The following is a 23594-nucleotide window of genomic DNA, read 5'->3' as shown; positions in this document are numbered from 1 at the left end:
GAAACAAACTGTTTGACATTTTGTTTCACAAAAATAAAAAAAGTTTAATGTTTTAAATTTATGTGCATTGTAGGTATATCATAAGGGATAAACCATTAGCCAAAAAATTCATGAACACATCCAATTATGATAAACAAATTCAACCCTTCAGTAGATAAAATAAAATTTAATGTTGGCTAATTTCGGACACTGCACTGCATGTTTGCACCAAACAATTAAGATTAATGAATCCCCAAAGTTTTTATACCAACGAATGTGAAATCGTGCGGTGAGTACAGTAAAGCTCCCACCCAAAAAACACACATGCACTTTTGAAGGGATTATTCACACTTTTATGAAAAGTCTTGACATTTTGAGTTTTTCAAAAGCATTTTAAGGTTTTTGAGGCATTTTAGCATGGATTTAGTATTATTTATAAAAAGTTGGAGCAACCCAATCAAAAAATCTATGATTACTATAATACCTGAATGTGAGGTTGACCCTTTCATCCTTAATGGCGGCATCCTTGGGAATACAGTGTAGCCAGTCCTCCTGTACAGCTCCCTCCATCAACAACAAGCTACCGGGGAACAGTGGGAAACGGATGAAGTTGGGTGCTCCCTAGTAGAAATGATGTATTTAGTTTAGGACAACAAATGATATTGTTGATTTCTATGCTTATTTTAGGTTATATTAAGTTTAGTAAGAGAAAGAAGAGCCAAGCAGATATAGATAGATAGGGGTGAGAAATTAGATTAGCTGAAAGATGAAAATAACGGATGGCAAGTTTCGGTGGTCAAGAGAAAGCAAGCACCATTTTGCTATATTTAAGTTTAGTAAGAAACAGCTTAGGGATAGTAGATATTGAAATTCTTACAAATAAAGAAATTAATAGGAAATATTAAAGGAAGTTGGAGGAATAGATTACTTTAAAGATAACTGTTTCACAAACAAGCATCTAACTACTTCAGAAACTAAAAGGAAAAAAATCATACCTTCTTCTTCCTGAGTTCAAAGACCCTTACAGCGCCCAGGGACACACTGGCTACTGGAGGATTTCTTCCAAGTTGAGGGTGGCTGTCACTGTGCCAGCCACACATGTCATACCTGGAAAAAAATATAGGTAGGTATTATAAAAAAAAACAATATGTCCGTATTTTTATCGAACATTTTTTACTTACCTTCTTTATTCTTTATTGTCTACATGTTAGTAACTTCGCACCAGAGGGTTGGTGTTAAACCCCCATACTTTATTTGAATTACCGATTATCAGTGCAATGTTTATTAAATTAAGATGTTAACAAATATTTCTGTAGAAGGGTAAGTTTGGATTGGAGGGAAATCGGTGTCTCGTCCCCAAAGAATATTGCATGAAACTATCAAAGGATTAGTGGGTTTAATTGTTGTAGTTTATTAAAACTTTCGAATACCAAAGATTAAACAAGATTTAAATGATTTACTCACCCATGTCTATAAAGATTGAGGAAACAAGAGTTGAACTCATGCCTGGTCATACCAATCAGCCTGTGCAACAAATCCAGCAGCTCTGGCGCCCAGTTCAGGTTCTTCTGCATGACCAGGCCGCTGTAGGCATAGTCACAAGGTCCGTACCAGGATACCAGGCGGGGTTGGTACTTCCATTCACCTCCAACTTTAACCTGATAATAATGATTAATAAAAAAGAAGGAATCTGTAATTCCTTTAAAACATTTCCTACTTACTTGATTTTTTCAAATAAAAAAAAATATTTTGCTCTGTTTAACAAAAATAAGTTTTCTATATTAAGTGATCATCTTGTTTTCAGGCATTGTGTTAGAGCTTTCATCCAAATATTTTTAATATCTTCGACTTAAAGAATCTTATATTTTGATTGGCGGAAAAGTAAGGTTCAATCCCTGGAACTTATTTGCTTACCTGTTTTTGATGCCATCTGCAGTACTTCCTAATTCTGGTCATCATCAGATCATTACCCTTCTCAGATAAGAACTTGGGCCAGTATCTAAACAAAGAAGGTAATATGTATGTTAGTATTTGATAAGTGCTTGGTAATATAGTTGCTTTCTTTCTACAATTTTTCACAAGTTTTATTCTATGGTCCAAAGACAAAAAGGATTTCTTCTTCATTTGATGAAAAGTTGCCTTTAATAGGTTTATTTTGTATATTATATAATTGTTAGTTCAAATTTGAAGTTAATTGTGATTTTAATGTGAGAATTCTTATTCATTAGCAGAAAAGAGAACTTGAAGTGTGATTGTTAATAGGTGATTTAAAAAACCAATGTGATCTAACTTTTTAATTTTAATAGACAATTTTTTTTTACCAATGTCCGATTTTCGTCTGATAAAGGGTGATTTATGGACGTTTGTAACGAGTAAAAGCACTTTACTTAGGGAAGTAATCCTTTCAATGTTTCAGAGAAAAAGAATTTATAATTATACTGATGAATTTAACCATGCGATAGTTCGTGTCATTCTTTCTAATATAACTTCAAGCTAATTTGAAAGAAATAATACAATACCTAATGATAGAGGTGCCATTAGCAGTATCTGACAGGCATAATTCTCCACCCTCCCTGATGAACCACTCGGGAACATTGACACAAGGAGCCTTCTGTGGGTCCGACAGCTCGGGGGGTAACTCAAATGCGTGCTGCTCGTGCTCAGATAGTTCAGCTAAAATTATAGTTATTCATTGCATCGTTTTATAGACAGCTTTCCGCGAATTATAAGATTAAAACCGGTTTTGTTGGACCCGAAGGGCCAGACGCCCGTGCTTACATGACTGGTATCAATTTTATGATTTTTTTATTATTCGTAGGAAATTGTGTGAAATACGATGCTAAACACAATTTTTTAATATGGCTGAGAACCGATTCTAATCCAGGATGTTAATCGGTTTCGAATCCATACTAAAAATGAGTAATAGAATTTAAAAACAGTTGAGTTTTGCATGTTGTTTTTTTTATGCCAACCCTGGGGGTATAAAATAGACATCAAGAGGGGTGTAATGTTATCGAGTCAGTAATGTGACCATTAGGTGCAAGTTAAACATTTAGAATAGTGTAAAATAGAATATTACATCTAGAGCAATAAATCTATTACTTAAGATGATTTTTTTTCTCTTATTATAAATCCTTCAAGACTTACTTGGGGGCGGAGCTTGTCCCCTGACCCTCTGGTTGCTGATCTGGGGGACTTTGGGTGGAATAATATAATCAGAGGTTGTGTATTTCTTGTCATCAGCTGCGATCACTTCACCCTCTGCTGCGCGCAGACCAGGAGCCTAAAGTGAAGAAATGTTAAAATCATGGTTATAAGCTATATAAATCTATATAATCGAAAGGCAAAAAATCGCTGCATAATTAAATTGCGTCGGCTAGTGTTATATTTAATTTACCTTGATGTTTCTAATCCTCTGGTTTTCAGGATCCTTGATAGACTCATCATATCCCTGGCCTTCCAATCTCTCATACTCCCTGTGATAAATATGTATATATAGTAAATAGTTTTCAGGATCCTTGATAGACTCATCATATCCCTGGCCTTCCAATCTCTCATACTCCCTGAGATAAATATATATATAGTTTATAGTTTTCAGGATCCTTGATAGACTCATCATATCCCTGGCCTTCTAATCTCTCATACTCCCTGTGATAAATATATATATAGTTTATAGTTTTCAGGATCCTTGATAGACTCATCATATCCCTGGCCTTCCAATCTCTCATACTCCCTGAGATAAATATATATATATAGTATATAGTTTTCAGGATCCTCGATAGACTCATCATATCCCTGGCCTTCCAATCTCTCATACTCCCTGAGATAAATATATATATATAGTATATAGTTTTCAGGATCCTCGATAGACTCATCATATCCCTGGCCTTCCAATCTCTCATACTCCCTGTGATAAATATATATATAGTTTATAGTTTTCAGGATCCTTGATAGACTCATCATATCCCTGTCCTTCCAATCTCTCATACTCCCTGTGATAAAATGGATAAATAATATACGTGGATATTATGACACTGGAAAAATTGTCGTTAATTTAGTTTGCTAATTGGCCAGTTTTTGTTCAACCAGTAAGAGGGGAGGGGGAGAGGTTAAGGAGGTGGGTCGTTACTTTAGCCAGCTACAAGTTTACCTTAATTTGAGTGCAAGATAATCTGTTGTAAGATCCAAGTAGTAATAAATCCATTAACATGAAGTATCTGCTAGCAAAAATTCGTACATCATATAGTAGTATAGCAAAGTTAATCTCATATTTATATTTTACTAAAGAGAGATGTAATTTAACTTTCTTTTACTGTTCACCTTTTTCATAATACTAACATACTAAAAGTCCTTTGTGATAACTTGTTTTTATGTTTACTGCTAACTAAAATAGATAAACGACATACAACTTGTTAAAGAGAAGCATCGGTATCTATAATTTATTTTTATCCTTCCTTCTATTAACCACTATCTAACAAAATCAAAATCTTGGTACCTGTATTTGCTGGACTCAACATGTTCATAATCAGGATCATATGCCTTTCTCTTGGCTCCATATCCGTACTTCTCAATGTTGAGCTCCCAGGTGGGGGCCACCTCCTTGTATTTAGTCTTCTCCTGCAAGCTTCGTCTAATCAAAAAAATAGGCATTACAGATTTTGTTTATCTGATTATCAGGAACTTGAAATAGACCTTGTTCAGGTTGCTCAGGGATCTTAAGGGATAGGACAAAGGAAGATAAATTTATATATACCCATAATAAAGATAACCAAAATTACCCCTTCTATAGAATAAAATTATTGGTCGAAAAGGTCAAACACTACTTGCTTGGAACGTCAAAGTTCAATAAAAGTAAAGTAAGTTTTTGAGCCAACGAATTAAATACCTACTATGTTTATTGTTTATAAAACTTTGGGTATCAATACAATTGAAAGTCAAATGTCCCATTTCTCCCTGGGATTGATAAAATTTATGTCAATAAAACAGGATACCTGCAATTTATAAGTCGATTTTAGAAATATTTTGAATTAAACAAACATCCCATTACTATCTTCATCAATCAATATAAAGATTATTCAGTCGTATGTACCTGATCTTTTCTTCCTCCTCCGGATCCATATTGAAGTCCATGAGGTCAATAACACCTTCATCCGCCATGTTGACCTCTTGTTCTGCAGGATTTTCACTGTACATTGCTGGAACAAAGAAAGCATTAGGTATATTAATAAGTAATTAAAAAAGATTTGTTACATGTTAATAATGGATGCAAGAAAGGATCTTTCACTATTTTAGTTGTTAAATATTTATCATTTCAATGCTCAAACAAGATAAATTTTGTATAAGTTAGATTACCATTAAGGTAGTGAATGTTTACTACGCGGATTTAAAAAGTAATTTAAAACATTTTTTATATTTTAATTAGAAAGAATCAAAAAACTAATAAGTACCTATATCTTACCTAGGTACCATTCCCTATGAAAATGTTAAGTACTTTTAAAAATAAAATCTAAAATCCAACAGAATAAAGTTCTCTTACCACGTGAGCTTTGTTGGCCAGGTCTAAAGTTCTCAAACTCATATACACCATCCTGGTTGGGCAACATGTCTCCCTGGCACTTGCTGCACAACAGTCTACCCTCCGCCTCGGCAATCTTCGCCTTGAGGTTGGCCTCCGCCCGAGCCTGAGATTTCATCTCTTCCAACTCTTTAAGTCGCTCCTCTTCGGCCTCAAGTTCTTTACGACGTTTAGCCTCAACCTAGGGTAATATACAAATTAGAGTGGTGGAAAGTAGTGCAGTAACAAACCAATACAAGAATTTAAAACTCAGTAAAATCGAACACAGAAAAATATAGGATACTTATAACATGTTCTAAAAATGCAGGGATCTTAAGAAATAAAGAGATGCACAACACCGCTATTTAGATTGGTGGAGAAGTTAGGACAATGACAATTGCTAGTTTGTACCAACCAATCATATTTAATTTATTAAATTATCGGTGGTGAAGTTTGCACTCTGCTAGTAGTACCAACCAATAAAGATTTATGCCCAGTTCACAAACAACTTTTAGAGGTCGACCGATTTATTCTGTAGGTCAACCTAAACAAGTACAACTAACAAATGCCTTTATAAAATCAGTCAACCTAAAGCTTCTTTAGGTCGACCTATGTCTTTTGTGAACTAGGTTTTAATAAAAGTTCCCGAAGTTTATAAGCCAACAAATAAAGGATCGTGTTATTAAAAAATTACTTTACAATGCCTGGAAAATATTATAATATTAGAACCAATAAATCTCTGTAGTTACAGAACAACTATTCTTTTATATTTTATTCAGGATATATAAATATCAAATGCAAGTATGATTTTACCTTAAGATCAGCCGAGCAGAGATGCCTGTAGGCTTTGAGTTGATCCCAGGCGTCCCTGTATCTGCCCACGTCACCAAACTCCTGCATGAACTCCACCTTCCTCCTCACAAAGTCCAGCTTCTCCATGTTGGTCAGGTCCTTCGACATCAAGGCAAGCTCCAGGGCTGCTGTTACACCTAAGAAAATGGTTGAATAATTTTCTATAAGAAGGTCTATTATTTTATACATAATAAGTCTTAATCGTTTTTCATCGAAAACTTGCGGCTGTGCGAATATCCTAAACATTTGTAGGCACTCGAAGCAAATCTTATTTGCTAATCTGCAAACAATTTTGGTGTGTTTATTTAGGGAGAGGGTACTTTTATTTTTATTAATAAGCCATAGTTTCTTAAGGTTTGGACCAAATTCGTAATGGAGTAAGTTGAGACACTTTTGTATAACCACTCCTATGAAGATTAATCTGTCCATCTTTTGCACTAGTGGACAAAAACCAGCCTTGGAAGGTGATGGGACCCATTCCATCTAGAACTTACCGAGATATTCAAGGACAGACATCCTGTAGTATTTATAGAAGAATTAATCTAAACCACTTACCATTGACATCAATAGGGCTTCTTTGGTAGCACATGTCAATAATTTGTGAGTACAATCTGGGATTTCCACGCTCTTTCTTCAGGGCTGTTCGCAGAGCAGCTAAAGCCTAGAATAATAAGCATATCAGATATCTGTAAATGTTTTAATATACCTCTCAGTATTTTGCTAAATGTCTTTCAATAAATCAGAAATCGATAAATCATTACTTGGATGTTGCACCAGATTTTCATCCCCTCCTACTAGATGGACGAACTGGCCAATAAATGAGATCCATATTAGAAAGTCAATATATCCACGTAAATACTATATCCATTAAATCAGCTAATTCTAAAAATTATCTAAACATGTTGAAATCTTAAATACAACAGCCAAGCTTTTAATAATATTTGTATCTTTTTGATAAGTCTGTTTGAATTTAATGTCTCTGTAAATGCCAAACTGTCTTGAACTGTAAAATATATTTCCCTGTCCTCTAAACAACAAACTTTCCATTAGTATAATTCTGTTTTTAGCTGTCTATCATTCTATCTAACAAGGTTCCTTTTACCTTATCAACATCATGGCAAACTTTGAACTGGAACCTAGCATACTTCATAGAGATCCAGGTCTTCATATTCTTATATTTCTCATGTTTGGTTGGGATTTGTTTCATCAGCTTTGTGTACATTTTGTCTGCACCATCATTGTTCTTTTGTCTAAACAATAAATGGATTTGTTATTACTTGCATCTTTCACCAGATATCCATGTACCTTATTAAAGTGTAACTTGTAGCTGGCTAAAATACTATCTCCCCCCTTTATCATTGTTCTTTTGCATGGACAATAATATAAAAAGTTTAATGAGTATTTCAGGATATTTCTTTTAATAAACAATTAAAATTACCTATGCTTTTTGTAATGTAAGGTGAGGAAAAAAGATTTAATGTTAAATATTTCTTTTAATCTTAGCACAACTCTTAAAAATATTTTACTGCAAATTGCCTAGGTAAGTTGATTTTAAATGAAATTTTTTCTTATAAAAATTGAAAGTTTGATTTGAAGTAAAAAATAGAACCTACCTTCTCTCAACATCAATCTGTTGTAACCTAGCCTCTAACAGCATGGGATACTTGGCCACCAACTCCCGCAGAATTTCCCGAGCACTTTCCGCATTTCCAACAGTCTCCTCGAATGCGGCCCACTTCATGCGGATAACCGCACGCTTGGGGCAGTGGACAAGACAGGCACGCTTGTAAACATCTCTAACGGCTTCCCAGCCGCGCTTGGACAGCCAGGCAGACGAATTTACAACCATAGTCATCTCAGAATCTACATCCTAAAAATTGTTGGATTAACAATAGTTCAAGATACTTAAAATATCTCATGAAAGAGGGCCAGTGTGTCACTAAAAATCATCTGACCAGATTTTTGCCAAAAAGAAAAGAAAACTGGTTCACAATAAAACGTTTATGTAGTAGTTGCGGAGTTTCATAAAAACTAAAGAACAACTTACATCAGTAAATTTCTTCTTTTCAACAACTTCACCTTCCTCTACTTTCTCGGTTTCATCTTCTTTATCTTTGGATTCTTCGTCTGCAAAAGAAATGAACGTTTAATCATAGATGCAAGGACATCCTAGGTTTTTTTTTGCGGGGGGGGGGGGGGATGAGTAGTTGCAAAGGTTGGGGAAGAGGGGGATCTAATGTACCTCCAATTTTTTTAGGTAAACACACCTTTACCCTCCACCCTTAATTATCTTTTTTTGTACTTTCCAATTTTACTAGATAATCACATTTTTAAAAACAAATCAAAACTGCAAAGTATGGCAATTAAGATAGAAGAAAAAGACCTTTCTGCTTATGATCGACACATAACTCTTTGATTGGGTAAATAATTTTTTAAAAGTAACCCTTAATTTTTTATCTTTATCTCCTAACATTTCAACCTTTTAATAACCCCTTTAGCTAAAAAAAAATCTGTGTACAATCAAACAGAAAACTGCTTACGTGGATGACTACTTTTCTCAAAAATATTCACACTATTGTACTGTACATAATCATCCTTGTTTATAAATAGTTATAGTTTACCTTGTGTTTCCATGTCCTCATCTTGTTTCTCCTCTTCACCAAAGCCTTCGTCATCCTTCTTGTCTTCAGTAGACACTTCTTTAGGAGCTACTTTTTCTTTAGCTTCCTAAATTTCAATAATAATATTAGTATTATCCTTCTTGTCCTCAGTAGACACTTCTTTAGGGGCTGCTTTTTCTTTGGCGTCCTAAATGAAACACTATTTGCAGTATCTAGTAAACATAACAGAACCTACCCTCTTTTTAAATACTACCTCCCTATTAAACTTATTTTAATATAAGAATTTAAATGGCTTTAATATTTGTTGCCTACCTCATAATCACATTCCTTAAAAGAAAAACCTAATAGGTTCAGCTTTTAGTGAGATCTTAAGATACAAACGGACAAACTTTTTTTCAGCTTTGTATAATAAATTTAACAAAAAAATGGAGCATTTTATTACCTTTTGTTTCTCTCCTTTTTCTCTTTGAAGATCAGTTGGTGCAATAGGTTCAGCTCTCATGACCTGAGTACCATCCTTCAGAGTTTCTCTCCAACCTCTCATCGTCCAGGTTGTTCTTTTATCCTCCATCTCATCAACCTTGATAGATTATTACATATAAGGGAATGTCTTGGCATTTAAAAAGATAATACCAAACTAAACTAAACACAGTTGGGGCTTCCCAAAAAAAACTAAAGATTAGTTTTCTAATGAATATTTCTTCGACTTATTGTATTCTATTATGATTCGCTTATTTACGTGAATGTTAGATTTTAACAAGAAATATAATATTACTTAGATAATTTAAAGTGTTGCTTTACTATTGTGCAAAATAAAAGATAGATCAGCTTGCCATGTGCATCTTTGTCTTTTAAGAAACAATTTCAGAAAATATATACAGAAAATATTGTTATGAATTTTTAAATATTTCTTACCTTATCTAAACCGGTTTTAAATGCACTCCTTGCCTTTCTAACTCCATCTTTATCAATAAATTCTTCCGTGCTTTCTTCCTTTGGCAAATCCTTCTTTTCCTTGTGCGCTTTCTCCAAGTAACGCGCGTATTTGCTCCAAAATTGTTCATACAGCGCGCATGGAATTAGACATCGTTCAAACAGCACGACAACTCTTTCATGATCACCCTTCTCAATCTCATAATCTAGGTATAGATCCCAGGTTTTCAGCTGTTTGTGATCCAAAGGCTTGACATGGAAGTAGGTACGCTTTAGTTTTTCTTCGAACATGTACATTTCATCAACCCTAGCCTCTGTGGCCTCGTGGCTGGATACCAAGCTGGCAACCAGTCTCTCCTTCATGCCTGCCTTCAACTTGTCCTCTGGAAGTTCCACTTTACGCTCCTGCTCAGGTTTGATGATGGGGTCAGGTCTGAAATTAAAAAAAAAATCATGTTTTTCCTCGGTAAAATAACCCAATTAAAAATAATATGTTATAATTTTATAAATAATACAAAATAAGTATAAACAACATGAGATCTAAGGGGATAAGACACTGGCCGATAAATTGACGTCCCCAATGATGATACACACAATTATCCCTTCTTTAGATTACTATTAGTGGTTGTCCAAACGTCTAAACTAAATGAACCAACAAATCAAAGTTTCCCAATGTTGTTATGCAACGAATAATAAAACGTTATTATAGGACTTTGGCGACTAGTGTAATGAAAAGCCCGATGTCTTTTCTCTCACTAAAACAACTGTTTTCTTTTTTCTTGCATAACTACCTACCTAACAATTTTCATTTTCAAAAAAAAAATTACCTGTAAGTGAGTTGAAGTTCTCTACAGGTTAACTTTCTGAGACTTTCATAATCTTCATACTGTAAAATATCACGGGGATGGTGATCACGCACATGAGCTAAAATATTAAATAAAATTAGCCCTAAAGAATTTAAGAAAAAAAAATTATTAAGGTTTAATAGTAAATCAAGAAAGGATACAATAATTTTAACATTATATCTATATAAAAATTGTTTATTGCAAAAAAAAGGACAATTTCATACATGATTTAGCGGAGCAAAACTATTTGGTAAAAAATCACTGAATATAATATTTAAGAAGAAAGCTTATTATCTAGTAGAATATCAATGAACGCACGAGGAAGGAAGCTTTTTTTACCGGCATACAAACGAACGTACATGCTCTAGTTTTGAAGTAGCTTTGCTACTTAACGAATCTTCAATCTTTACCTATAAAGTTATCCCAATGCTTGTTGTACAACTTGGTAGGAATACCAATAACCCTTCTGAATAGATCAGTAGCATATCTAAGCTGACCGGCCTCTATCTCTCTGTCAATATAATGTTCCCAGATAGCATCAGATCTGTAGTCTAAACCAACTGTAGCTACGGCTTTCTCACACTGAGCCCGGAACATTGACTAAATAATTTATGTTAAAAAATGTAAATTCATAAGAATCCGATTATTCATTTACAATCTAACTTATTGTATTGTTTAATCAAATGTGAATAGATTAGCAAATAATAGTTTGTTTTACTTCAGTGATTACTTAGGTACTTTAAAATGATCTTTATAGGCCATTGGATCATTAGATAGGAAGAATCAGAATATAGCAGGCCTCAGGAACTTGGGCGGCTTCGCCATCTCGTCCAAGGCAGGGACCAAACTCATGCTTCGCACTTGTCCACAGACCCTTTATTATTTGATAGATGGACATACAAAATTTAGAGAGTAGCTACCTACTAAAATTCATGTTTTTCAGAATTAAAAAAAATAATGTTTATTTGTAAGTTTTCTTACCTGGAAAGTTTCATGAGTGCTGTACATCTTGTGATACAATTCCAGATAGGCCAGCCAAAGGTCAACTGACAACGGAATTGCCTCCAAGCCCCTAAAGTACATTTTACAATGAAAAATTATAAGAGGAGGCTTAAATGTAGCATTTTTCAAAAGCGTTTATTTTCTGTTAATACTTAACACTTTTCAGCCATTTTATGGACACAAGATAATTAAGTCTAAAATAAAATTTTAATTAATTATGAATATATTTATGAATTTATTTTTAAAGGACTCCTTTATTTATTTTTTTTAGCTGAACTTATATTATTTGGTCTAAATCTTCTATTTAAAACCATTACGATACTAGATGTAGATATGTTTTAAACATCAGATAATTTGAAAAATTATTACTAAGGATTTTCTGTAGGTGTTAATTAGCGAAAAAAATTGAAAACATATCATTACCTATGTAAAATAGCCAAACTTCTTTGCCAGTTCTCCTTTCTTCTCTCGATATCGCTGTAGCGCTTCCAGTAGGCATAACAATAGGGGAACAAGGGCAGGAAAGCATTGTATACTGTTCGCATTTCATCCATTATATCCACGGTTTCAGCAGCCTACAATTTAAAATATATAGAATGTCTTTTAAAATGTTAAAAAATAAGAGAATGATTTTTTCTTAGCGCAACTAGTATTTTTATACTTTGGGTCAAATGAAATAAGTACCCAAGCAATAAAGTTGTTCATATCCTTCTTTATTATGAATTGACTAAAAACTTGTTTTTCTTGCGATTTTAGACAATTCCCGTAATTAGTATACTTTTCAATAAAAATGTTCTGCGCTGCTTATTGCCATTATTCTCCTTGTTTGTTTCTGTACTAGAATTTTATAAAAATGTGAACAAACCTGAATAAGATAGACCCAGCCATTGAAATCCTGTGGATTTTCCCTGACAAACTCCCAGTACGCGTCCAGAACCTGTCTCTGGTTATAATCTCCTCCCCCGTCCACAGCTATCATAGGACCCTCCGTCTGCTGGCCCAAGGAGTGACCCAATCTAAAACACACATTAGGAATTAATGTTATTTGTTAGCTTAGCAAAAAGGTATATATTATAGATTATAAATAATCATATTAAATTATTCACTTTATTTATAACATTAAAAGCATTACATTGTATTGTTTTATAGAAACCATTTTTTTCAGGGTGCCGGAGCCGTACAATTTTGATGCGGCTCCGGCTCCTACCTTAAAATTAATATATAAATTTTTTTTCATTATTAAATTTGATAAAATAAAATAAATAATATAAAATATTTTGCTTTTATTTGATTAAAGCTATATAAAAGTAGAAGGATGTGTGTCTATTTGTTAAGTAACAATAGTTTTTCAGTTTATTATATGGAAATAGACCGTTGCCAAATTATAATATTACTTTAAAAAATCATTTTTAGCTAGTCCGGAGCCGGAGCCGTTTTTAACGAAAAATACGGCTCCGGATCCGGCTCCACCAAAAATGTTGCTGCTCCCGGCTCCAGAACACTGATTTTTTTGTCTCGATATTAAAGATAAATAAATTGAAAGCATGAAATATTTTCCCTTTACCATATCTATGGTAAGTATAAACAATTAAAGTTTGCTTCTTTTTGTCTTTATATTTTTTTGTCTTTGTATAAAAAATCTACGAAAATCTAACAACAACAAACCTGGCTTCTAACTGACGAAGAGTAGTCAACTCATCCAAACTCAATTCACTGCGCTCCGCCTCGCGTTGCAGGTCATCCGCCTCCTTCTGAACTCTCATAGACTCGCGCTCTTTAGCCTCGGCATCCATTTTGGCCCACTCCTCGGCTCTGCGCTTTTCCTCCATCTCCATGGCGACGGCTGTGGCCATGTCAACTATGTTCTCCTCAATTAAGTCTTCATCCTGAGATGCAAATAGAACTGTAGGTTAAAAGTTGGAAGGGGAGTTATCATTAAACAGTAAATTACAATGTTAGCAAAGTTCTCTCAATCGTTGGCTTAAATATTTAGGTACTTTACCTAAATCTTTACCGATTAGTTGGTTCAAACTAGCCATGTCTAAACATTTCCACCAATATTTTTATCTACTGAGAGGATAATGTTGTTTAACGTTATTGGAGGAGGGCATCAATTTATCGCCTATTGTCATATCCCTTTATATTGCTGGTTAACATAATAAAATCTGCTAATAACAAATTAAAGCATAAAGAGTAGGGACGCAGATTATTTTTTTTTATATGTGCATTGAAGAATAAAATACAAAATAATTATAAAAAATGTTATTTTTACTCTTCATACTACCTTATCGTTGGTTCTTTCTAATCCTGCAGGCAGCGCCTTCATTGTGCTTGGACCCTGTTCACCTTCCTGTTCCTCTCCCTCGTTGATTACTGTTGTCCGGTACTCATCTGGTCCTCTGGAACCTTTGGGGTTGGCTAGTTTAGGTATAGTTCTAGAGCGTCCTGATGGGCCCGCTGATACTTCGCCTCCATTTTCTACCTCCATACCCTCTTCACCGTCCACAACTACAGTTCTGAGCAAAAATATTATATACACTTAAAAATAGAAATAAAGTTAGGTACCTAAAGTGATTTTATTAATATTTTTTTTCGTCTGATTTATTGTTGGTTAGTCTATAAATCATTCCAATTTATTGGGAAGTCTAAAACCGCAAATTGGAAAAATGGAACTATCAGTACTTATTTATAGAGAATACTAATAAGGTAGTTTCTTACATAAACATTTACATTCTGGTATTTGAAAAATGTAACTGACCCTATCCCTTCATATATACAATAAGACATATTAAACAAAACTTCTCTACTAGAAATTAAATAATAGTTTGAGCAACAAATTGCACAGCCATACCTTGTGTCGCCTTCCTTGTGGACGACTTCAGCCTTGCTGTCAGGGTCCTCATCCTCCCCAGGTGGAAGGAGCTCACCGTCAACCTTAATATATAATAATCCTTATATGAAAGTAACAGGATGTCTAAGTTTGCGTAGTGTATGACTTCACTAACCACTTAACTTATAGGGTTCTTTCTCCTTTACATGTTTAGTTTAGGGAATGTTTTTAAATACTTTTGGGGAGGGTCGTCTCCCCCGCTCCTTCACTCAAGTACTGCTAAAGGCAAAATTATGTTCGATCCTATAACTAAAACTTTTGCTATGTGATAAATATTGTAACCAGAAATCCCAAAGTTATATGTATATATATGGTTCAGTGGAAAGGATATTAGGGAAAACAATAGTAAAATCCTATCAATAGGTAATGGAGTCGAGCATCAAAACTGGAAAAAATATCATGAAAACTATTTCCTACAGATTTACTAACCAACGGTTCATCAACACCCATTTTTAACCGCTTTGTCTGCGTAGGAACAGCGCCAGAAGTTCCAGGTTTAACAGCTCCGCCTGGCAGGATCTGAAATAAAGTGAGACCTTGCTGGATTAAAGAATGACATTTTTTCAAAACAGAAAATTTCTTTTTGGAAGTCTTATTTTAAAAAACAAAAATTTTGTGTGGAATTCTTTTATGTATAGGTATAAAGAATAAGTTTTTTGAATTAGTAAAAGTAAATTAGATATGAGGAAAAAACTATAACTTTAAAAAAATTAACAAAAAATGCAATAAAAATTGTAAAGTCAGATTGGTCCCCATAAAATAACTCTTTGAAATTGTACATCAAAAATAGTGCCATTCATAAAATCTTTAATCCGTTAGCGACCTGTTCACCCCTTGCAACAGCCCCTAGTGGGGTCTCCTCGTCAGGGGCATGATAGTTGGCAGGATTGTCGGGATCATCATCTGCTGCATACCTAAAAAAATATTGAAGTTGAAAAGCTAATCTTATAAGTACCTATGTTTAGGTGCTACAAAAGCGTTGTGCCAATTAAGATTAAGAATTTTTCTACCAAATGTATTCAAACTACTCAAAGACAAAATTAGCGCAATTGAATTCGTAGAGTATAAGTTAATAGTTATCTACTTTTATATGTCCCTGTTCCCTTGCAATTACTATTACGTTACTAAATCCAATAATATCTTGTTATATATATTATATATACCCTGATAAAATGTTTTTCCCATCTGGCTAATATAACGATACCCTCCATCCATTCATTATGATTGTAATCAATCCACTCCCCCCTGGTTATGTAGCAACGTATTGACCAATATTTTAGGACTAGATCAGAAACTTAAATTCAAGACAAAATTTTTCAATATCGTATTCTATATCCATTTGGTACAGTTACTTATTTGGCATAGGTATAAAAGTAGGTAGGTAACAATTTACAAGTCATAAAGTCATAAAAAAGCATTACATACCCATAGGCAGCTGGATCAATATCAGGAACACCAGTATCTTCAGATGCACCTTCCTTCTCTGCTTTGCGTTTTCGCTTCATTTCCTTCTTCAAACGTCTAAATTCAATAACTGATTTGAGCAAAAATTAATGCAAAAGTTTTCTGAAAATTTAAGTATTACTTTGAATGCACTACGTAGAACTATAGCTTTGAACTAGGCATTAAATATCATTTTCAGCTATATAAAGTTTGGGAGAGAGAATCATTTACATTAACTCTATATAAAAATGTTCACCTTTGTTCAGCTCTTTCAGCCTTTTCTTTTTCCGAGAGCTCCTTCTCAGCCCATTGTTGTTCTCTCTCCGCTCGCTTCTCCTCAGTTTCTTTTTTCATCTCTTCAAAATATTCGTTGGCATCATCGTAAACCTTCTTTGCAGCAAATAGAACTTCCTCTCTTTCATCCTAGACATTGAGACAATGTAAATCTTTTAAAAAATACTGTCTGAATAAATAAATATTCAACGGTTCCCCTCAAACATGTGGCTAATAGACCCCCCCCCTTTATCTTTAAATTATTTAAAAATTCAAAGGGTATTTTCGTGTGTTTTTTTAATACCTGGTTATGTTAATTGGGTACAGGGTAGCCCCGCAGGGTTAGGCTATAAGAAAAAAGGTTACCCTTTCCCATATTTTCACTTTATTTCAAACTAGAAGCCGAGTCCCTAGCATCTAGGGATATGGAAGGGTAGAAAAATAGCCTAAAACCATCCTAAAACTAGCGGGCTCCTATTGATAATTTACCTGAGGCATGGGATTGATTGGACCAGTATCATAACCAGCCTTGTAGGCCACGGTGTCGTGCTCAGATTTGTTCACGTGATCTAAATATAACAAGAATAACAATACCTATACATAGAATCAGGGTTTCGGATCCGGATCCGCAAGGATCCGCATATTTTCGAGTCCAATGATCCGGATCCGGATCCTTGGACTCAAAAAAATGCAGAAAAAAGGGAAAAATCTACCTAAATTTATATACAATCTCAGACATTCTCTTGATGAGAGCCAATCTTAAAGGTTTAGGGTCAGACTTGAAAATTAAAAGTATTTTTGACTTCGAATTAAAGAATAAATATTTTTTTTAAAGGTTTGGTGATTTTATTTTTATTGTCAAGGATCCGGAACCGGATCCGCACTGACCAAATTTTGAGGATCCGGATCCGCAAAAAATCAATGCGGATCCGAAACCCTGCATAGAATAATAGATATTTATATGGTCATTTGAATTTTAATTTCCGATTGTGTACAGTACACAGTTTCCTTATCCTATCTCAATACTTACTACTAGCTAAAAAAAACTTCAAACTTCCAAAAAAATCAAAATCTCTGTATGGGAGGAGTAAGGGGATCATTCATATGTACTTCTACACATAAGCCGTGAATTCTGTCAAAATTTACTTGACAGATTAAATTCTAATTATAGTATTTGTGAAATTGTGACCCCATAAAAGACAGGAATCACAGTCATAAATAATCAAATTTTTAATAAATTTTTGTACTGTGTACAGCAAACCGGTTGTGAGGGTTTTACATAGTTTACTGAATCAGTACCTTAACGAGAAAAAAATATTTATGATAAAATTATATAAGAGTATCTTTAGTATTTATAAAAAAGGGTTATCAAACTTACAAGGTTTAAAGTTAGTATAGTAATTTCAGATAACAAAAAAATGTTATTCAGAAACTTTAATAGGTGGAAGTATTTAAAATTTGAGACACCTATGAAGAAAATTATGAACTATATAAAATAGAAACTCAGTGAAGAAACAATAAATATGCTTATGTCAACGTAATTTACAACGTACAAAGACTTCAATATAAGGGGGAGGGGGGGGGGGGTTTAATCCAACCATCTCGTAATCAGTGAGCAAATGACACTTATAATTCGAATTTCCATCTGAAATTTTGCATGAGTAATCCTTGGTAGGTCTATTTTCCCTAAATCGAACAAAAAGTTGGAAAAGTAACGGCTAACGGCTGGCGGCTCAGCCGTTTTCCCATTTTTTGGATATCTATATTACAAATTAGTCACGAAACCTATCTCCACATAATACTTTTTTTCACTCGAAAACGCTATCAAACGGTTCTAGACGGTAGCTGTTGGTACTAGAAGTTTTAAAAATGGTTATTGCTATCATTTAACATGAATTAAATCAAAAATATGTTTTGAAAAGTTGATTCCTATGTAATTGATGATGAATTTACCCTGAAAATAGGCAAAAAACGGCTAAACGGCTGAGCCGCCAGCCGTTACTTTTCCAACTTTTTGTTCGATTTAGGGAAAATAGACCTACCAAGGATTACTCATGCAAAAGTTCAGATCAAAATTCGAATTCTAAGTGCCATTTGCTCACTGATTACGAGATGGTTGCATTAAAAACCCCCCCTTTCTGCGTAGAATTGTTTTTAGTTACTTTTTTTCTCAAGGATTTAAGTTGTTAAGCTATGAATTTAGCCTTATGTGATGAACAATTAAAATCAAAGCAAAAAAAAACAATGCAAGAGTTAAATCGTGATTATTATTGACAAAAACAAAATAAAATTGAAACGCATAACGAGAGAAATATGGACTAAATGTAATAGAATCTTCCATTTTGGCATTGCGTATCACTACCCTCACAATAAATAAAAAAAAAATTCTTAAAACCAATATTGAAAAAAGGCCAGGTCGACACCTCCCCCCCCTCTTCCTTCTTGATAAACCAACTGACTAATAAAAGAAGTCCATTTTAGCAACCTAAATTGAACGACAATTTTTTTCCTGTCAATCAGCGTTTCGGAGCTGGGAGCAGCAACATTTTTGGTGGAGCCGGAGCCTTATTTTTCGTTAAAAACGGCTCCGGCTCCAGATTAGCCAAAAATGATTTTTTAAAGTAATATTATAATATGGCAACGGTCTATTTCCATATAATAAACTGAAAAACTATTGTTACTTAACAAATATACACACAACCTTATACTTTTATATAGCTTCTTTAATCAAATAAAAGCAAAATATTTTATATTATTTATTTATTTTATCAAATTCAATAATGAACAAAAATTGATATATTAATTTTAAGGTCGGAGCCGGAGCAGGAGCCGAGCCGCATCAAAATTAAACGGCTCCGACACGCTGCTGGCAATATATCCACGTAAATCCTAAATACCATACTCTATAGAACAATTACCTGGAGCCATAACAATCTTCAACTTCTTGTCACCAGCCTGAACCTCTATGACCTCTGCCTCCTCATTCTTAGGCTTTGTGAAACAGTGCTCCAACTTTAGCAGACCCTGAATAAAACAAAATAAGATGATTTCTAACCCTATATGGTTGGCCAATCAAGACACACCAATCCGTCCACATTATAAGGAATTTCTTGTAGAAGATTTTTGTTTTATTTAGTCAAATTAGAATGAAACCAAATTTCTTAGTTTGACATGTAGAAAACTGGAACCCAAAGTTTAATAAACACGTTATTTCAAAATTTTGGGACTTTTATTCAAACTCAATTAAAAGGTCTTCTAACCAATATTTTTCATCTACAAAAGTGGTTGCTTTGTTAATCATAATTTAACGTCCATTGTCTTATCACTTAATTTTCCTGATGAAAACTGACCTGCACAGAGAGCAATGGCTTCTCCTTATCCTTCCTGTCTCCTCCCTTCCTCTTTTTCTTAGCCTTGGGTTCATTTCCCCCCGGCATTTTTATGGACCAACTTTAATATCTGAAATTATTTAAATACTGAAAATTAACTGATTCAATAATAAATAATAATAATAAGGTACAAACAATTATGGCGTGAGTTATCTTAATTTTATTAGCGCAACTACACTATAAATAAATATCATATGTCCGTTTGACGGTCAGACAATGTGAAAGTTAGGAAAAATTTAAGCAAATTATTTGTACTTTGATTATGAACTTTAAAAACATCTCTTTCTGATGTTTTATATTGTTTATTCCTTGTAAGCTTGTTATTGCTGCACTACTTTTGAACATAAATGCCCTTGTTACGGTAAATATAGGTATTTTCATGGACAGGGACATACATTCTAGAAACACTAAACCATTAAAAGTTTTAGTTTTTCATTTTATTATTTTCTCTGGTTTGAGTGGTTTTCGGTTCTTTGTTCCATGAGTATTTATACATTTGATTAAATCCTTTAAATTTTCAATACAATTTTCTAAGATATGAGGTTTAAGTTTTGATTTTATACAAAAAATTTAGTTGTAATGTTAATCAAAATAAGTACAAGACATTAACTGATGCTGAAAGAAATAATAATTTTCTTTAAAATAAAAGAAAATGCGACTAATAAATTGCAGGAACTTAATAATGCCAATGTAGACTAGAAACATTAATTTTATGAAATAATAACATTGCATTTAACAAACAAAAAAAGACTAGTTCTCTAGAAATGTAATACTAACGAGAAGGTAATTATAATTGTACATTTTTTTTGGTTTTTCATACACGTTATCTATATATAAACATAAATTAACAGTTATTATATAATACAAATGCAACGATCACATCAATATTGCAAGGTGATAAAAGCTTCTCACTGACAATGTTATATTGGTTTTAAAATGATACTGAATCTTTTTTATTGAATGCAAGGATAACTTTAATAGTAGGCAGGGCAGCAACTCAGCAGTAAAATATTTTATATTGAGAAACAGTAAACTATTATACAGTAATATTGCAAAATATCTGTTAGAAATCTAGTAAATAAAATCTTTAAAAATGTAAAATAAAGTTTATAGACTCAAGAATTTAATATTATTTAGTGACGTACGATTAAACGTTCACGATTTATTGAGTGGCTGCGCTAAGATGATAAAATTGTTTGGATTTAAAAGTTGAACAGGCATAAACCACGTCTTCTATATAATGAGAAGCTTTTAGTTAATTTTGCAATATCTTTTAAGAGTTTAAATAATCAAAATATATAAGCAACTAATTGCAAGAATCCAAAGCATAGTGTGAAGGCCAGAACGGTGGATGCAGATTGGGTCAAGTTGTATCGGGTGCATAGTATTTGGTAAACCGTGGGCAGACTCACAACATAGAACATCCACTGCCACATTTGTAGAATATCAGTTATGCTGGGGAAATCTTGATGGAATAGAACAAGGCTGATGATAAGACAGGCAGGGAACAGGGTGAAGGTGCAAAAGCTGAGGAAACTGGGGGGTTCGGTGGGTTTATGGCGAGGGGAAAATATAAATGAAAGTTCTCTGCTCATTTTCTTGCTGCCATTACCAAGGCCGTTTACGGCAGCTTTCCCATTTCTATTCATCTTAGTTGGGCTTGGATTTGGTGTTCGTTTGGTAAAAGTTGGCGAAATATTCTTTTTAGGTGCATCAACATCATCCCAATCAATTTTCTCATCGACTAAAAGCTTCTTTGCTATATTATCATTGGAATTAGCTTTTGGTAAAACATCAGATTTCTCATTAGCAGATTCAATTTTGTTATCAATAGAATTATCAGATAAACTTTCTTTAGATAGATTAACAAAACTGTCTTTAGAATCAATAGAATTAGCATCAAGGTTGTCATCTCCAAGTTCACCATTGAGCCGGCTCCTTTTCCTCGGCAAAGGGGGGCTCAAACTGTCTGACAATAGGTCCAGTCCTATTTTGTCCGGATTGGAAGAGCAAAAGATACAGAATGAATTCTCTTGGTGTGTCTGGTAATGAAACTTTACTTTGGTTTTAGTCCTGAATTTGTCCTTTGGTCGGTAGCCTTCTATATATATTTCATGATTGGCCTTGTAAATGCTTTGTATAACATGATCATACTGAAATGGAATATCAAATTCTGCCCAGTAAGCCTCAATTCTAATCTCTGAAGGTTGATTTAACCGTTTGTCAATCACATACTCTTGCCGATGCTTGTGTCGTGTAACAAACCTGACAGAAACTTCAGGCTGCCCAGAACCACCAATTGCAGCGGCTGTATTTTGGTTGTTTGAAGAAATGGGAAATTTAAAAAATAAATGTGTCGATCTCTGAAACTGTGTGCATGACTTTTCATGTGATATACTGCCATGCAGGTCAAAATTAGCGCAGGTTTTATTTTTAGAATTAAAAATAGGTTCTGATAACAGAGTGGACAATCTTGTCTGCAGCATTGTACCAGGATCAAGAGTACAATCAAATTGAAGGCAAAACTTGTCCATTTCTGCCTTGCCGTCCTTTTTATAAAATCTTTCAAGCTCTTTAACAAGTTTCTCCCATTGATCTTCATCAATCTCTTCGTACATAGCTCGGCGTAGGAGCAATGCTTCTAGTATTTTTAGACCCGTGGCGTTGGTACGTTGCAGAGGTATGATTACAATCAGATGCAACATTTGTAGAGGTAGAATCCAGTTACCCTCCTCGTCCTGAAAGAAAGAAAAGTTAATACTTAATGGCATAGGTAATGTAAGAACCTTATTAAAAAGCTTCTAATATTAGGAGAACTTATTATTTTACAATAGAAAGTCATATCATATGGTTACATAAGTACTTCTTACCTTTAACAAAAAGACAAGAATATAACGATGAAAGATGGATGAAGAAATAGTTGAAAGTTAAGTTTTTAAACAAGATACGTAAAATCCTGTAAGTATTATTCGTAAAAAGAGTGTTTCAGGAGATAATTTACCTTTTCCATGTAGCAGATGTGTTGATAATATCCGCCAGGCTGAGCTTCAGACTCTGTCCACCAATCAACTTTTCCATTCACAATCCTTAGCTCCACCCTCCACATGGGAATACGGGACTCCTGGTTGAACAACCTGCGCGGGTGCAGATCCCCCGACTTACGAATATCATCGTATCTTGTTATATACAATAAATTTGGATGAATTCTTAGGTTAGCAATATTGCCGTCGCTAAGATTTTTATATGATCTGAGTGAATCTGTGGCCACAAGAGTTATCTTAAAGTCAAGCTGACGGGAGGTCAACTCTTTGGAGAACCATATCTCCCCAGCTAAATGATCCAAATCAGGTTCATCTTCCTTGACCTCAGTAAATCTGCAGCAATGGTGTTCATCCTGGATCCATTGGATCCGCCATAAACATTTTTCGTCAGTGTTTGTCTCCATGGTTAGTTGAGACAATAATTTAATTTGTACTTGTCATATAGAGACGGCAACTATGTACAACACGTTGCCCCATCTTAATCTGAAATAAGAAATCAAGTTAAGTTAGCAAAGGCGACAACGAATAAAGAGTGTCACTAACTGGCGTAAAAAACTTGGACAATTATTTAGATATAAAAATAAGTAAAACAGTAAACTACTACGCGCAGCCGCTAGTTAAAATAAAATAATAGTTCAAAGATCACATCTAATACCTAATTAACATTATTTTTACTTTTGTTTGCATCATAGCCTGCATATATGACTTAACATAACCGGCCAAATTACGGTGTTATTTTGTAAATATTAAAAATTCATAGGTAGGCGTAATT

At 33.9% G+C, this 23594-nt stretch overlaps 2 protein-coding genes across 10 annotated transcripts in view; both read right to left on the bottom strand.

The window, feature by feature from the left end:
- The window catches only part of LOC145313877 (uncharacterized), a 20867-nt gene extending 997 nt beyond the window's left edge, over positions 1-19870 (bottom strand). For 2 of the 4 annotated variants that reach the window (XR_013877536.1, XM_080153528.1), the window contains exons 1-33: positions 19743-19870; positions 19311-19416; positions 16882-16961; positions 16376-16542; positions 16102-16197; positions 15500-15590; positions 15106-15195; positions 14638-14720; positions 14071-14302; positions 13452-13672; positions 12652-12802; positions 12210-12361; positions 11766-11856; positions 11195-11384; positions 10767-10863; positions 9922-10372; positions 9449-9586; positions 9007-9112; positions 8433-8512; positions 7999-8255; positions 7488-7635; positions 6941-7046; positions 6347-6522; positions 5516-5735; positions 5069-5174; positions 4475-4609; positions 3377-3455; positions 3127-3262; positions 2499-2652; positions 1894-1978; positions 1444-1637; positions 975-1086; positions 464-600 (exon numbers count right to left, since the gene is read on the bottom strand). Coding sequence is in view for 2 of the 4 variants with exons in the window: in XM_080153528.1 (XP_080009654.1) it covers positions 464-600; positions 975-1086; positions 1444-1637; positions 1894-1978; positions 2499-2652; positions 3127-3262; positions 3377-3455; positions 4475-4609; positions 5069-5174; positions 5516-5735; positions 6347-6522; positions 6941-7046; positions 7488-7635; positions 7999-8255; positions 8433-8512; positions 9007-9112; positions 9449-9586; positions 9922-10372; positions 10767-10863; positions 11195-11384; positions 11766-11856; positions 12210-12361; positions 12652-12802; positions 13452-13672; positions 14071-14302; positions 14638-14720; positions 15106-15195; positions 15500-15590; positions 16102-16197; positions 16376-16542; positions 16882-16961; positions 19311-19416; positions 19743-19829 (4754 nt within the window). In the remaining 2 variants the exon portion in view is untranslated. Of the gene's footprint in view, positions 1-463; positions 601-974; positions 1087-1443; positions 1638-1893; positions 1979-2498; positions 2653-3126; positions 3263-3376; positions 3713-4474; positions 4610-5068; positions 5175-5515; positions 5736-6346; positions 6523-6940; positions 7047-7487; positions 7636-7998; positions 8256-8432; positions 8513-9006; positions 9113-9448; positions 9587-9921; positions 10373-10766; positions 10864-11194; positions 11385-11765; positions 11857-12209; positions 12362-12651; positions 12803-13451; positions 13673-14070; positions 14303-14637; positions 14721-15105; positions 15196-15499; positions 15591-16101; positions 16198-16375; positions 16543-16881; positions 16962-19310; positions 19417-19742 lie in introns of those variants that run through there. The other 2 variants (XR_013877537.1, XM_080153529.1) reach the window with 2 other exon arrangements.
- On the bottom strand, positions 19851-23594 carry LOC145313878 (uncharacterized). Of its 6 annotated transcripts, XR_013877542.1 has the most exons (4): positions 22783-23318; positions 21010-22519; positions 20559-20692; positions 19851-19958 (listed from the first exon to the last, which is right to left on the bottom strand). XR_013877542.1 is itself a non-coding variant. In XM_080153530.1 (2 exons), exons 1-2 carry the CDS (start codon positions 23224-23226, stop codon positions 21071-21073), a joined length of 1893 nt encoding a protein of 630 aa, XP_080009656.1. In that variant the 5' UTR covers positions 23227-23594; the 3' UTR covers positions 19851-21070. The 6 variants fall into 6 exon arrangements, 1 of the variants encoding a protein (XP_080009656.1); XR_013877538.1 differs by having other exon boundaries at positions 20559-22519; XR_013877539.1 differs by having other exon boundaries at positions 19851-20692.

The sequence above is a fragment of the Acartia tonsa genome, chromosome 3 (genome assembly GCF_053477335.1).
Source record: "Acartia tonsa isolate MP-2025a chromosome 3, ASM5347733v1, whole genome shotgun sequence".
In the NCBI taxonomy this organism is placed as follows: domain Eukaryota; kingdom Metazoa; phylum Arthropoda; class Copepoda; order Calanoida; family Acartiidae; genus Acartia; species Acartia tonsa.
Note: the sequence above shows the minus strand (reverse complement) of the source record. Positions and strands in the feature narration are given on the sequence as shown.